Genomic DNA, 16640 nt, shown 5'->3' with positions numbered 1-16640 from the left:
GACATGTATACACTGATGTGTGTAAAATTGATGACTAATAACCTGCTCTATAAAAAATAAAATTAAATTTAAAAAAAATTTTTTTAATGGGCAGAACCAACCCCTACAGATCTACATTTAGTAGGTCTGAGAGTGAAAAATATGTATGTATAGTTCTATAAATATAATTAATACATGTATGATTATAATATATTGATTAAATAAATATAATAAATACAATTATTTACTATAATACATTACCCTATTTAGAAAAGTTGCAAGTTACATAACAGTAAATAAATAATAAACAGAGTATAAAATTTTTTAAAGACTACATTGAACATCTAGATTTTGTATGTTTCGTGTGAGAGTTTGTCTAGGACAGTGGCCTTCAAAGTTTTTGCTTATATATCCTCTAAAATTTTTTTGAAAAATTATGAATACTCTCATTTTTAAATTGAAATCTGAAATTTACCATAATTTTAATAGTTTAGACATATTATATATTGTAGGTTTGCTTTAGATATATATTTTATAAAAGTCTGTAGCTATAGATTTAAGACTGGAAAATGTCCTACATGTAGTGATGGATGTTAACTAGACTCATTGTGGTTATCATTTTCATTCTTTATTTATATATATATATATATATAGTCATTATATTATGCACCTGAAACTAGGATAATGTCATATGTCAAATATCTCGCAAGAAAAAAAAAGAAAAAAAGAACGGAAAATGCCTGCTCTATAATTCAGTTAACAAAACTAGTCAACCAAATAAAATAAGCCAATCAAATAAAACTTACTCTCTATTAGAAAATTCTGACTCTATTTTTAAAGTTCAAATAAATGAATTAATATGTATCCCTGTGACCATCTTGTAATTTATTTTGTTCCCTGGATATGAAATACGGTACCATCTCCCCCTTAATATTTCTTATACAAACTCTTTTTGCTTTGCTCTTTCCTGTTTCTCAAGGGCATTGCCTTCTTGAATTGTCTGTTTGTTTGATGCTCTGTTAATGTTTACATTCCAGAACAAAGCATTATAGCAAGATCCAGAATGAGTGAGAGTGTGCCTTTCATAGTGAAGGGGCAAAGTATTATAAAAGGGGAGTTTTGAAAAGAAGAATCCATTGTACACAGATACATTCACAGACAGATCAAATCAGAAAGGAGACCATATGAAATAATCTGAAAATTAGTACTCTTAAACCTATTCATGCTCATGCACCACTGGAAGACTTTTGTGTTCTCCAACATTGGTCTAGGCATGACATACGTGTAGAAGTAGAATTTCACATTTATAGACTATACACATCTTTGACTAAATGTTCCCAGATATCTTTCTAAAGTGTACCAGTATAAAGGTTAGATAACAGTTTATGAGAGCTTCAATTTCTCCATAATCTGCCAGTCCTTTAATTTACTAGATTTTTGTATTTTTTGCCAATATTATTATGAAATGGTATCTTGTTTTACCTTTCACTTGCCTAGTCAGTGATAAGAGTAAACATATTTTCATATATTTATTTGCCATTTCAGTTTCTTCTATGAGCTGCCTCTTCATTTCTTTTGCCCATTTTTTCTGTTGGGATTGTTTGTCTTTTTCTTGAGTTCATTATATGAGTTCTATGGGTTGTAAATATGTTTTAATTTGTGGCTTGTCCATTAAATTTATGGTATTTTTTGTCATACACAAGTTTTTTGTTTTAATGTTGATAGACGTATTAATGTTTTATGGTTTCAGCTTTTAGTGTTTTTTTTTTTAAATACTATGCTGTTGCTGTTTTTCACATCTAGATCTTAAATCTGCAGTTTACATATTAACTAATCCATCCTCTTCCACTGTTTTGAAATGAATCCTCTGTCAAATGCCGAGTCTCTTTCTGGGCTCTCTGTTATGTTCCATTGGTGTATTTGTTTGCCCTGCCCAATTCTGTTTTAATTCCTTTTGCTTTACAATAAGTCTTAAAATCTGATAGGGCCATAATCTTACTCGGTTCTTTAAGAGTCCCTCATCTATCCTTAAGTCTTTGCTTTTATAAATATAAATTTCATAATTCAGCTTTTTCAGCTCTGTGAAGAGCCTTAGTTTTTGTTAGAATTGCATTAAATATATAGATTAACTTGGGACATTTAGGCATAATACTGAATTTTCCCATTCGTAAACATTATTTAGAGTTTCCATCTGTCAATAAAATTTTCTTTCTCTGTAAAAAAAAGTGGCATATCTTTTGTTTGATTTATTCCTAGGTACTCTGTAGTTCTTGTTGCTTTTATGAATGGTGTATTTTTTTAATCACACTTCCTAATAGATTGTGACTGGTGTGTAGTAATGCTTTTGATTTGTAAATGTTGATATTTTATCAGTAACCCTGCCAAACTCTCATATAGGCAATCATTTAGGACTCATTATACTTCTGTTTCTTTCTGCTCTTCTGTTTCTCATTTTTTCTCATCAAGTTATTGACTGGCAGTGTCTCTGCTACAGTAATTATATGACACTTATTCTTTTTTTTTTTTTTTTTTTTTTTTTTGCGGTACGCGGGCCTCTTCTCACTGTTGTGGCCTCTCCCGTTGCGGAGCACAGGCTCCGGACGCGCAGGCTCAGCGGCCATGGCTCAAGGGCCCAGCCGCTCCGCGGCATGTGGGATCTTCCCAGACCGGGGCACGAACCCTCATCCCCTGCATCAGCAGGCAGACTCTCAACCACTGCGCCACCAGGGAAGCCCTACATGTACTTTTGTAAGACGTAATAAATCACCTGTAAATTTATTGGATGACTATCTCATTTAAATATCAAAATGATAAAATAGAATTTAACAAATTCTTCAATAAATAATGTATTTGCTTTAATTAAATGTATAACAAAGGAATAGGATGTTGATTATTCATAAGTAGTGGGAAATTAGTGGCAAAATCAGATATGATTATTCATTCAGTTCTAAATGCTATGTAAACATTATCTACTGCTGGTCTCCACAATGGAAATAGGCAGCGTCACCTTAAGTCTAGCTGCCATTTTTCCTCTAAACATTCTCTTAAAACTATATTTTCATAATCTTTGGACTGAAAGCAACTTTTCTGGTGGTGGTTTTAGCATTACTATGGAAATGAAACCACATGGAAGTAGAAATACTGTGATAATTTTAATAGACTTAAAGTGGAGTTGTAATAATATCAATAAGAGGTGGAAAAATGACATTTCCAATCATAAACCGTAAGTTGACTGGGTTTAGGTGACAATGCGAGATAAATTTCATTATAAACTATTTTAAAGAATTTTGCCTAAAATAATTTTTCTTTTTCTTTCCTCTTATAGTCACGTTCTATATCTAGTTCCACTGTGATGGTAGCTCAGCCCGTTTATCAGCAACCTGCATATCACTACCAGGTAAACATTAAATTACAATGAAAATCTTCTTTGATACTTTCAGTCCTTTTTTGAGTAAGTTTCATTTTAATCTTTCTTATGCAAATACTCTTGTAATTAAAAAGAGGTAGTTAAGCCTTGATAACAGTGGCATTTTTTTCTTTTTATGAGGGATCTAAACCATGTCATACAAGAAGATGGACTGTTTACTTCCTTTTATCAAATGTAATGAGGTCAGTTTTGCTTCCCTGGTTAGCACAGAAATAATTCCCAAAGTAAGATAAAGATGTTGGACTACAAGCTGATATTTGTTTAATGCTACTGTGACCATTATGTCAGTTTAATAAGTATATATTAGAATAAGTAATATATTATGGTTTATATTATGACAGCCCCTTTTAGCTAACCAACACTCTTTTCATTAATTCTTGTGGGAGATTGAGGGTAAGTGAACTCTAATGCCAGACCATTTTGGTGTTTTATAGATAAAGTGTAATTGGAACACAGCTATATTTGTTTACATATTGTCTGTGGCTGCTTTTGTGCTGCAGTGGCAGAGTTGAGTAGTTGCAACAGATATTTACGGCCTGCAAAGCTTAAAACATTTACCCTCTGGCCCTTTACAGAAAACGTTTGCCAACTTCTTGTCTGTAGCATTCACAAATAAAACCGCATTCTTTTATACCTTTGAAATAGTGGAAGAAACTTTATTTCTGGGGTTTTTTTTTCATTTTGAACTTTTAAAATAGACCCACATGAAATGTTACAGTTACTGGAATTATTTTTAGTGTTAGACTAGGTTTGGGGGAGGTCACTTATTTTTAAATTCTGTTACTATGCTAAATATAAAATTATCTAAAGTGTTTTATTCACTTAGTAAAAATGAAAGTAACTTAATGGCATTTATTTAAAATATATGTGTAGGGACTTCCCTGGTGGTGCAGTGGTTAAGAATCCACCTGCCAATGCAGGGGATATGGGTTCGATCCCTGGTCTGGGAAGATCCCACATCCCACATGCCACATAGCAACTAAGCCCAAGTGCCACAACTACTGAGCCTGTGCTCTAGAGCCCACGCACCACAACTACTGAGCCTGCGTGCTGCAACTACTGAAGCCTACGCACCTAGAGCCTGTGCTCCGCAACAAGAAAAGTCACCGCAATGAGAAGCCCACACGCTGCAATGAAGAGTAGCCCCCGCTTGCCGCAACGAGAGAAAACCTGGATGCAGCAACAAAGGCCCAATGCAGCCAAAATTAAAAATAAATAAAGTATATATGTAGTGTGACTATTCCTAATTCAAAATTTTGAGAGGCCCCAAAGACAACATTAGGTACCAGGCCATTTAACATGACAAGCCAAAAGTTGTGAAACCAGTTTTGGGACCCTTAGCTTATTGTCCACCTGGAGCATGTGAAAGGATGAGGTTAAAAAGGGAGATTGGTAATGAGGCTTTTTTAACAAGAGAGTTGTTAGAGTGCTATGGCATTTCCCATTCTCCTCAACCAAGTGAAGATGACTTCAGAGAATGACTAAGAGAGTTTAATATTTGTCCCCTGAAATTTGTGAGATAGTATCACTTGGGCATGACCTCTCCTTAAAAAAAAGCCTGAAGAAGAAGCTGGAGTGGTCTTTGGAGGCAGAGCCAGAAAAGAAGGCTACAGTAGGAATGTGCTGCACGTCTCACAGCAAGCAAAGGGTTATGTTTCCCAAGAGCAAGATACAAACCTCACAGAAGAGACTCTTTCCAAAAAACTTTAAGGTGACCCCAGGAGAGAAAAAAATCTGTGTGAAGTAGACTCCTAGAATCAAGGTCTAGAATTGCAGTCAGAAGTTCTCAGCAGGGAGATCGCCAAAGGAACAGAGTAAAGTACCCAACCAGAGTGTCAGCATTTGCAATCTGCCACACGCCAAAAAGTGATCTATCCTAATTTTTATCCAGGGGCAAGGAAAAACAGCTCAACACAGTGGTTTTTATTTGTTTGTTTGTTTTACCCTTTGAAAAGTTTATTTTTGTTGTTGAAGTATAGTTGATTTACAATATTATATTAGCTTCAGGTGTACAACATAGTGATTCAAAATTTTTATAGATTATACTCCATTTATAGTTATCGTAAAATATTGGCTATATTCCCTGTACTGTACAATATATCCTTATAGCTTATTTATTTTATACATAGTAGTTTGTACCTTTTAACCCCCTTTTATTTTGCCCCTCCCCCTGTCCCTCTCACCACTGGTAACCACTAGCTTCAACACAATGCTTTTAAAGTGCCAGGGATGAAAAAGACTAAAGTTGCTTTCTTTCTGCTTGCACCTTGTGGAGACCAGCTCCTCCTTCATTAATTGATTACATATATATATACATGACATAGATGTATTCTGAATAGAACTCTAATACAATTTAATTTTATACTTTGGCTCTGGTTTTCCACTTGACACAAATTATAAAACTGGAAGTATATTACCTAGATATACTCAGGAAAGATTTTTGTACCAATTTGTAACATAGTATTTTACAATGTAAAAAATAATTTCACTTCACATATTTCTTTACAGTTATATATTTATTCATCATCATTCTGCCCTAAAAATTGCCACTCTGATAATATCTTCCCTTGCTCTTTCTTTTTACAAATTCTGGGATTGATAGTTTTATCAATTTTTGTTAATCAATATAAAATAGATAAATAGTGAGAACCTGCTGGATAGCACAGGGAACTCTGCTTCACTTCATTGTTCAGGAGAAACTAACAATATTGTAAAACAACTATACCCCAATAAAAAATTTAAAAATTTACAAAAAAATAATAAATAAGCACCATCCTTTAGCAAGCAAAGAAATAATTTTTTAGTCAAATCGGATAATGCCTGGTTCAATCAGTATTTATCTCCTTTGTATTTCTTACTTCATAAGTAGATAGTGATTTTATTTATCTAACAAATCTACATATATGTCATTTTATTACAGATTTTATATTAAAATATTTTCTTAAGAGATTATACATTATCCTGCCATTTTTAATATGGTATACAAAACATAGACCTCATGTTATCTTGGTCATCATTATAACACAGTGATGTAATCTATTAGAAGATGATGTGGTCAGCACAAAGTTAATAGTTTAGATGTTAATTCATGGGATCTTCTTTTTTTCTGTTTTTTTACTTTAATAATTTTAAAAAGCCTTTTTAAAGGTGGAGAATAAGTTAAAAGTAAAACATTTATTATTAAGGAATAATACAACTAATTTAAGAAATAAAAAGTCTATGTTCTATATTATCATCTTACAGTAAGTACCGTAAGTAATTTGACCCTCTTTTTTTTTTTAAATAACAGCTTTATTTAGATATAATTCATCTTACCCCCTCCTCCCAGTCCTAGGCAACCAGTAATATACTTTCTGTCTTTATAGATTTGCCTGTTCTGGACATTATTTGGATATATACCGCATTTTGTTTATCTGTTCTTACGTTGATGGACATTTGGGTTGTTTCCACTTTTCAGCTTTTACAAATAATGCTGCTATGAACATTCATTCGTGTACAGATTTTTGTGTGGACATACGTTTTCATTTCTCTAAGGTGTTATACCTAGGAGTAGAATTGCTGAGTGATATGGTATCTCTGTGTTTAACCTTTTAAGGAAGTATCATACTTTCCAAAGGCTGCACCATTTTACACTCCCACCAGCAGTTTATGAGGGTTCTAATTTCTCCACATCCTTGCCAACACTTATTATCTACCTTTTTGATTATAGCCCTCCTTGTGTATGTGAAGTGATATCACAGTGTAGTTTTGATTTCCACAGCCCAAGGCTAATGATGTTGAATATCTTTTATATGCTTACTGGCCATTTTTGTTTATCTTCTTTGAGAAAATGTCTATTAATATCCTTTACCAGTTTTTATATTGGGTTACTTACCTTTTACTATTGAGTTATAAGGGTTCTTTGTATATTGTAGATACAAGTTTCTTATCAGATTCTTATAATCTTATAAGTTTCTTATAATTTATAAATATTTTCTCCAATATTGTGGGTTTATTTTCACCTCCTTGATGGTGTCTTCTGCAGCACAAAAGTTTTTCAGGTTGATGAAATCCAGTTTATCCTTTTTTTCTTTTGTTGCTTGTGCTTTTGAGGTCATAATTTTTTTAATTACCTGGTTCAAAGTCACAAAGATTTGCACCTATGTTTTCTTATAAGAGTTTTATAGTTTTAGCTCTTACGTTTAGATCTTTGTTCCATTTTGAGTTAATTTTTGTATATGGTTTGAGGTGTAGGGGTCCAGCTTCATACTTTTGCATGTAGATATTCAGTTTTAACCCTTGTTTATAATCTGGGTGGGGTTGTTTTTTTCATTTTAGGCCCCTGCACAGTGTCTACCAGGTCAGTGGCAGTGGGGTGTTCCTCAGGTAAATATTAATTTTTTTCATTGTTTTTGTGAAGACTGCCTGAATATGGAGAACTAGATTTGAGACCTTCCTCTTGTATTTATTAATTGTAATACCTTTGGCAATTCGTTTAATCCCTATATTTCTCAGCTTCCTCATTTACAAAGTGGAAGTAACGATACTATACTGTGGAAAGTTTTCTCACATGATTTTTGTGATGGTCAAATGAGATCATGTAAGTGAAAGCATTTTGTAAATAAGTGAGCGCTATGTAAACTGAAATGAACATTTACTTCTTTTTACTATTAGTATTACTAGAAAATTTAGCATTTTTCTAGCTTTACTTCAGATTTTGCTTGTTTCATTTATGCTCCTATATAAGTATTCCATCTCCCAACTTTTGATAACAAATAGTGTACCACCAAAAAGATTCTTTAATGATACATCCCATTTCCATGGGAAGTCGGAAAGCTGAGAATAGACATTTATGACAATTTAAATACTATAGGTTATATTATTACAACCTTTAATTGTGATCTTAATGATTATCTTAATTTATATATGAGGTTCTAAAGTGCTAAGAAATTTTTAGTACTTATAAGTGATAAAGTTATTAATAACATCTACACAATTGGAATTTATAACAACCCAGAGTTCCTAGTTTGTTGCTAAGATACTTCTGTGCTGTCCCTGAAAAACAACTTTAGGAAAATGTGAAACCAATATTTCTCTTGTGTGTTGGGTAAGTCATTTGGTTTAATTGAAATAACTAATCCGATTTTAATTAGAAGTATGGTTTTGTGTTTTAGTCTCCTGCCTCTTCTGCTCCATTCTTATACCTGCAACCTTCTGAGGTTATTTATCAACCAGTGGAAATTGCACAGGATGGTGGATATGTTCCTCCTCCACTGTCTCTGATGGAAGCTTCAGTTCCAGAGGTATGTGTTAGTCTCAAAGTAAGTTATCTATAACCACTTCCTCTTAACACTTATTTCTTTTCTTTTCTAAAAATATTTATTCAAGACCCTCATTGAAGTTGAACATCTTATGTTTTCTTTGATTTATTCACATCTCTTCCCCTTTTTTATATCTAAGAATGCTTCATCTTAGACTTCTTCACTAACTAATTCTGAACCATTTCTCAAATCCGTTCACTCTACTAGGCTATTCCCTGACTCAGTCCCCTAGAAAGAATAAGATAAATGCTTCTCCTTCTGGTTTGCCTGTCAATCTGTATTGTTACTAACAGTCTGTCAATTAAAAGTGTATAAAAATGAAGTCAAAGAAGAAAATAATCTTTAAAAAAGTCTTCCTTCAAAAATGTAAATCAAATTTATAACTGTAAACTGTAAATATTATCTTCCATGTGTTTAAATTATATTTGCAAACCATTACTAATAACCTCATCATCTATATGCCAGAAACTGTACATGGTATGTTTTAAATATGTTGTGAAAGACTGGGTACCTATTGGGTATCTATGAATATCCACCTCCCAATTTGAGTGTATTTTTGTAATTATTATTATTATTGCTAAGGTTTATAACATAATTTTTCTGGAACAATAATTTCCACAATTTTGGATCTTAATGTTTACTATCAATACTTTTTTTTTCTTTTTTTAAATTTTTTATTTATTTATTTATTTTTGGCTGTGCTGGGTCTTCTTTTCTGTGCATGGGCTTTCTCTAGTTGAGCCGACCGAGGGCCACGCTTCATCGCGGTGTGCGGGCCTCTTACTGTCGCGGCCTCTCTTGTTGCAGAGCACAAGCTCCAGATGCGCAGGCTCAGTAGTTGTGCCTTACGGGCCTAGTTGCTCCGCGGCATGTGGGATCTTCCCAGACCAGGGCTCGAACCCATATCCCCTGCATTGGCAGGCAGACTCTCAACCACTGCGCCACCAGGGAAGCCCACTATCAATACTTTTACTATGATTTCTCCATTCTTCATCTCACCCTCCATTTATCACTTGCTTGACTGAATCTACAAGCAGTCTTTGTTAAAGAAGGCTTGTATGTGCTATATACTACTCTCTGAGTTTGTACATCCTTGTTTGTTCAACATGTTTGTTGTCTGTAAGTCTGAAAGAAATTAAAACTAGCTATAAAATAGCTGCATCATACTTGTATAAGTTTGCTAAGGCTGCTGGAACAAAGTACATGAACTGGATGGCTTAAAAAATAGAAATGTATTTTCTCACAGTTCTGGAGCCTAGAAGTCCAAAATCAAGGTGTTGGAAGAATTGGTTCCATCTGAGGACTGTGAGGGAAGGATCTATTCCAGGCCTTTCTTCCTGGCTTGTAGATGACCACTGTCTCCCTGTGTCTTCACATTATCTTTCCTGTTTCTATGTCCAAGTTTCCCATTTTTATAAGGATACCAGTCATACTGTATTAGTTTCTACCCTAATGACCATACTTTAATTTGCTCACCTCTGTAAAGACCCTTTCTCCAAATAAGGTCATACTCTGACATACTGGGGGTTAGGACATCAACACATAAGTTTTAAGAGAACACGGTTCAACCCATAACAACACTTTTTTCTCTTAGAACTTCTAGTCTACTCTTTTCTGATGTTCAGTATAGCTATAAAGAAGTTTGAAACCAGCCTGACTTTCCCCCTTATACATAATTTGCTTTTTCTTCTTGCGTGCCTGAAAAGTCTGTCTTAACTTGAAATCAATTCACCAGGATATGTCTTGGAATTTATCAGTCTTTTTTTTTTTTAATTTTATTTATTTATGACCGCGTTGGGTCTTCATTGCTGCGCGAGGGCCTTTCTCTAGTTGCAGCGAGCAGGGGCCGCTCTTCATCGCAGTGCATGGGCTTCTTATTGTGGTGGCTTCTCCTGTTGCAGAGCACAGGCCCCAGGCGCATGGGCTTCAGTAGTTGTGGCACGCAGGCTCAGTAGTTGTGGCTCACGGGCTCTAGAGCACAGGCTCAGCAGCTGTGGCACACGGGCTTAGCTGCTCCACGGCATGTGGGATCCTCCTGGACCAGGACTCGAACCCATGTCCCCTGCACTGGCAGGCAGATTCCTAACCACTGCTCCACCAGGGAAGCCCTATCAGTCTTTATAATATTTTTCCTGGGACACAGTTTGCTCCTTTGATTCTCAGGCTAGTTTTTATTTCAGTTTCTTTTTTCCTGTTAGAACTTTGAAAAAAAAATTTTATTCCAGTTGTGTTTCTTCTTCTTCAGGAACACCGTTTATGCATATGTTAGATCTCTTTTTTGTCTTTCATATCCGTCATCTCTGAGGTAATTTATCATAGTGGTTTTTAATGTTGTTTTATATGCTTTTTCAAAACAATTATGACTATATTTTTCATTGTGTTTAGTCTACTTTTTATTATGACTAATGAAGATTTCATCTCTATTTTATTTTTATCTTTTTTATCCCAAAGTCTGCTGCTTTGCTTACATCATTGCCTGTAAATGTTGTCTGTTGGCTTAAAATATTTTTGGAGCTCTTTTTAGAGATCATGTTATTATAATTTCTTTAAGATCAAAAGAATTATATTTATCTGAACTTTTCTACTATTTTCTGGGGTGATTTCTCATCTTTTTCTTTTTTTCCCCCTTTTTGCTTTTCCCTTGATGGAGTTGGAGAGGATGAGAAGAGTCTTAGGTTGCTTCCTTTTCCTACATATCTTTACATGTCTTTAAATGATGCCAGCTGTTTTTTTGAAATACAGGGTAGGAGAAGCATGCTGTTGTCTTAAACAGCCTACCACCAAGTCTGTTATGTTTCCTGCTTGAGATGCTCTTCCCTCAGTTATTAGCATTCTGGAGATCATTTGGCTCCTGGCAAAGTCTCTTTTTTCGTAGATTTTCTGTATGGGGTGTAGTAATTGTTACTTCACTTTCCACTTGCACCCTGCTTCACCTCCAGCAATGTTCCTCAGCTATAATGCCAGGTAGTAGACCACAAAATAGTGAAAACCTAATTTCTCCTTCAGTTCTGCCGCCCCTGCTATTAAGTAAAATTGGATCTCTGTGAAGATCTTTCCTCCTTCTGTCTTGGCCTGACACACCCCTACACGTGAGACTCTAAAGAATCTTTGAATAGGCCTTTCAGAACATTTACCTTCAGGGAAATTATAACCTTCCTCAGGCTTCAGAATTCTCCGTTATATTGGTCCAAATTGCATAGCATTTGGCAGACATTCTACATTGTAATTCAGGATCGTGGACACTTCCTCGTTTACTTGATAATGGCATTTTAAAAATCTATCTTTTGGGCTTCCCTGGTGGCGCAGTGGTTGAGAATCCGCCTGCTGATGTAGGGGAGACGGGTTCGTGCCCCGGTCTGGGAAGATCCCACATACCGCAGAGCGGCTGGGCCCGTGAGCCATGGCCGCTGAGCCTGTGCATCTGGAGCCTGTGCTCCGCAAAGGGAGAGGCCACAACAGTGAGAAGCCCACGTACCACAAAATAAATAAATAAATAAATAAATAAATAAATAAATAAAAATCTATCTTTTGTTCTTTTTGTTGTTTTCTGGTTTTCAAGGAGGGGCACAGTGAGGTAAGAATGCTTTTACATTAGGTTTTTAGCCATAATCTACTTTTGGCACTGAACCATATTCTTAATTCCTGACATCAGGTAACTTATCAGGTTATATTTCACTATTTAGTGGAATCTAATAAGACTTTTCTGGAAATATTGCTTCTATTATTAGCTTATAACTTACACCATTAATTTTATGATATTTCCATACAAAATGATATAAGCATATTTTTATTTTAATATTGTTTCTGATAGAAGATATAAGTCTAATATATAAATTAATAAATAGGGTGGGGTAGTTTATATTTTAAGTGTTTTTTCCCTAAAATTAAAAAACACAGGGCTTGTTCTTATGAGTTTGATAGTTAGATTCCCTAAAATATAAAAATGAATTAACATTATTTCTCACTTATTTCAATAGCTATTTCCCCCTTCACTCTTAAAATATAGTGCCTTCTACTTTGCTAAATAAATAGAAACTACTTTGTGGAAACCAACTCGGCTTCCAGTCCCCAACATACAAACTTTACCTGACTCATAACCCATCCTCAGCTTCTTATATTTGTTTAGTAACCTTTCTCGTCCAAGGTTATTTGTGCCTCTTTGCTCTGGATACTATAACTTCCCTCTTCCTCAGGGACCTCATTCCACTATTCTCCTTTTCTCATGTATTTTAAGACATTTTCTCTCCATTGGTTCATAGCTTCACCACTTAGTAGTGTGTTTCTTTGAGTAATCACTTAACTCTTCACAGGGTTGGTTTTGTAATATCCACATTAATAACATAAAGACATCTAGAAAATCTATTTTGCAAGATTGATGCAAAGATTAGAGTTTTTGTATACAGAAAGTTCTTTGTATAGTGCCTAGCACCTAGTAGGAGATAATTACTATCCTTTGACACACCCCCACCAATGCCTTAATTCTCTTCTACCTTTCAAGGCCAAGCTTGAAAAATTAATCTACATTTAGTATTTCCACTGCCTCACTCCCCATTCTCCCCTCACCTGCTGAAGTCTGCTTCATTACCTTTCCACTGAAGCTGCCTTTGATAAAGTTCCTCAGTGATTCCCTAATTGCCTGATACTTTCCTTTCTTTTCAGTCTTTCTTGACCTGTCAGAGAAATTGGACATACTCCTTGAAACCCTTCCTACCTTTGGTTTCCATGATACTGCTCTCTTCTGGCAATCCGTTTACCTCCTTTCATTTTCCTTTGTAAGCTGATCTTTTGCTCCCCATGATTTCATATTCGATTCTCCATTGTTTCACCCTACATACTCCCTCTGATGTTATCATCCATACTCATCTCTCTAGCCCCAGCATCACTGCTGAATCTTAGACCTGCACTCTCCAGTACAACAATAGCCATTACCACATGAGACTATTGAGCACTTGAAATGTGTGGCTGATCTGAATTGAGATGTGTTGTAAGTGCAAAATACACACCAAGTTTTAATGACATAGTATGTCATTAAAATGAATGTAAAATTTATCACTAATTTTATATTGAATATACTTTAGTATATTTTTAATATATTGGTTTAAATAAAATATATTACTGGAAATTAATTTTACTTGTTTCTTTTTACTTTTCTAACATGGCTACTGGAAATTTTTCTTTCAGTTTTATTGAGATATAACTGACATACAGCACTGTGTAAGTTTAAGCTGTACAGCATAATGATTTGATTCACATACATCATGAAATGATTATCACAAAAAGTTTGGTGAACATCCATCATCCCATATAGATAGAAAATTAAAGAAATAGGAAAAAATTAGTGTGTGATGAGAACTCTTAGGATTTACTCTCAACAACTTTCCTATATAATGTACAGCAGTGTTAATTATATTTATCATGTTGTACATTACAGCCCTAGTACTTATTTACCTATAACTGGAAGTTTGCAGTTTTTGCCAGTCTTGATTTTAATTAATATGTATTTCACATTATTTCTATTAGTGCTGCTTTAGAGCTACATCTACAATAGCTTTTGATTGACTGTATACCTCTACTAGAAGTCCTACAAATATCTCAACTTTTATGTGTTACAAAACTAACTTCTTCTCTTTAACCCCCTCACAATAACATAAACATCAAACTTGCTTTTCTTATATTCCATATTTCACTGAATGGTGCCACCATCTGCTGGAAAAGCCATAAATCTGCTTTTACATGATCTGTTCCCTGCCTGTTACTCTGCTGCCTCATCTTTCAGCTGTCGTTCGGTGAATAATCTTCCTTCCAGCTGTACCAAACAACCTACACAGATCTCCCAAATGAGGTGTGTTCTTAGTTGCCTCTCTGCCTTTTCACATACTGTTCCCACCTCTCTCCCTAATTCTTCAAATTCAAGCATAAACTCCACTAGAAAACTTCCCCTGACCACATCCCCAACTTTCTAAAGCTACATCAAGTAATTCTTTTCTTTTCTCCCATGCACTCCTATACATGTGTCATAGGAGTTAGGGTAATTTTGACTAGTTTGTCTCAGATAAGTCTATAAGTGAATTAAGATAGAGAATGTGTTTCTCATCTGTGTTTCTCCATTGTGTAGCAAAAGGCCTAGTAAATTGTAATGCTGAATAAATATTTTTAATTAATAAATGAAAAACAATATTTTTTCCTTTGTTTTGTTATAGCCTTATTCTGATCATGGAGTTCAAGCAACATATCACCAGGTTTATGCTCCAAGTGCCATTGCTATGCCTGCACCTGTGATGCAGCCTGAACCAATTAAAGTAAGAAGTTTGTTTTGATTTTTTTCTGTTATTCTTCAGTCATATTTCAAGTTTTCCAAATTTCTCTTCTGAAAAGAAACAACTTTGGATATTTATGTCACATATGTGATCAGAAGTACAGAATTAGTTAATTATTTCATGTGAAGGAAATACAATTCTAAACTAGCTATAATTTCTATTAATTAGTTCTGAACAAGTTATAAACCACACATGGTCAAAACTTTTTATTTACTGTAGTAAAATATATATGACTAAAAATCTTCCATTTTTAATAAGTTCTGGAGACCTAATATGTATGGTGGTGAGTATAATGTTAACCTTATTGTGGTAATATATGTGTAAAATCATCATGTTGGATACCTTAAACTTACACATTGTTATATGTCAATTATATCCCAATAAAGCTGGGAAAAAAATCTTCCATTTTTAAGTGTACAGCTAAGTGGTATTAATTACATCCATATTGCTGTGCAATTGTTACCACTATCTAGTTCCAAACTTTTTCATCACCCCAAATAGAAACTCTGTACCCATTAAGCAATAACTTTATATTCTTCTCTCTGCAGTCCCTGGTAACTTCTAATCTACTGTCTGTCTCTATGAATTTGCCTAGATACTTCATATACTAAGATTTTTATTATGTTAATGGCATGTAACATTTATGGGGAGGTGAAAACAGTTAATGATCTACTCTTCCAGTTTGGGAATTTTGTGCTCATGCATCTTAAATCAGATCCAGGCCAGGAGTGGTAATCTAGTTAGATCCATGTGTGTATTCAATATATAAATATATTAGGGAAATGTGACTACATCTCTAATAAAGAACCCAAACTGATTAACTATTATGATGGTACTATGAATCTTGCTTGCAGTGTACTCTTTACAATAAAATGATGGAGGTTAGCAATTTCACACTCATATTTTTGCTTCTGACCCAGACCATATACTGGAACTCAATACCAGGACAGTCTACTTTAAGGAGCCTCCACAGTCTTTCGAATCTCCTCACCCCTTCACTGCATTTCTTCAGTGCTCTTGCCACTGTACTGCAAACATGGACTAAAATCATAATTTTGACCTAATACCAAAGCCTAAAGTGTTAGTAAACGTTACTTATAGAGAGCTCATTATAGTATCAAAATCTTCTAAAACAAACTTCTCCTACTGTTAATACTTTCTCCAGATACACTTCTCTAGAAATAGCTGAAATAGCTATGCCATATTAGATAATCAATTGCAGATTATATATATATTATACACACACACATTATATATATATAAACACAAATGATTGAAGTTGTACTTCTAAATAATTCCAATAGAGGATAGAGTGGTAGTTGGATGGAGAAATTTCCAAAGAATATTAATGTTAAACATCCTTGGGCTTCCCTGGTAGCGCAGTGGTTGGGAGTCCGCCTGCCAATGCAGGGGACACGAGTTCATGCCCCCGGTCCGGGAAGATCCCACATGCCGCGGAGCGGCTGGGCCCGTAGGCCATGGCCGCTGAGCCTGCGCGTCTGGAGCCTGTGCTCCACAGCGGGAGAGGCCACAACAGTGAGAGGCCCGCATATCGAAAAAAAAAAAATCCTTGATTTAAAGTTTAATTCTTCTAGTTTAAGAGTATACACTTTTCTA

The 16640-nt window shown here is 34.8% G+C and overlaps 1 protein-coding gene across 1 annotated transcript in view; it reads left to right on the top strand.

The window, feature by feature from the left end:
- Positions 1-15023, top strand: part of BOLL (boule homolog, RNA binding protein) — a 31800-nt gene extending 16777 nt beyond the window's left edge. The window contains exons 7-10 of the mRNA XM_059054297.2: positions 3305-3376; positions 7724-7771; positions 8560-8688; positions 14907-15023. Of these exons, the coding sequence (XP_058910280.1) occupies positions 3305-3376; positions 7724-7771; positions 8560-8688; positions 14907-15023 (366 nt within the window). The remainder of the gene's footprint in view (positions 1-3304; positions 3377-7723; positions 7772-8559; positions 8689-14906) is intronic.
- Positions 15024-16640: the final 1617 nt, after the last annotated feature.

This window comes from Kogia breviceps, chromosome 2, assembly GCF_026419965.1.
Source record: "Kogia breviceps isolate mKogBre1 chromosome 2, mKogBre1 haplotype 1, whole genome shotgun sequence".
Lineage (NCBI taxonomy): Eukaryota > Metazoa > Chordata > Mammalia > Artiodactyla > Physeteridae > Kogia > Kogia breviceps.
Note: the sequence above shows the minus strand (reverse complement) of the source record. Positions and strands in the feature narration are given on the sequence as shown.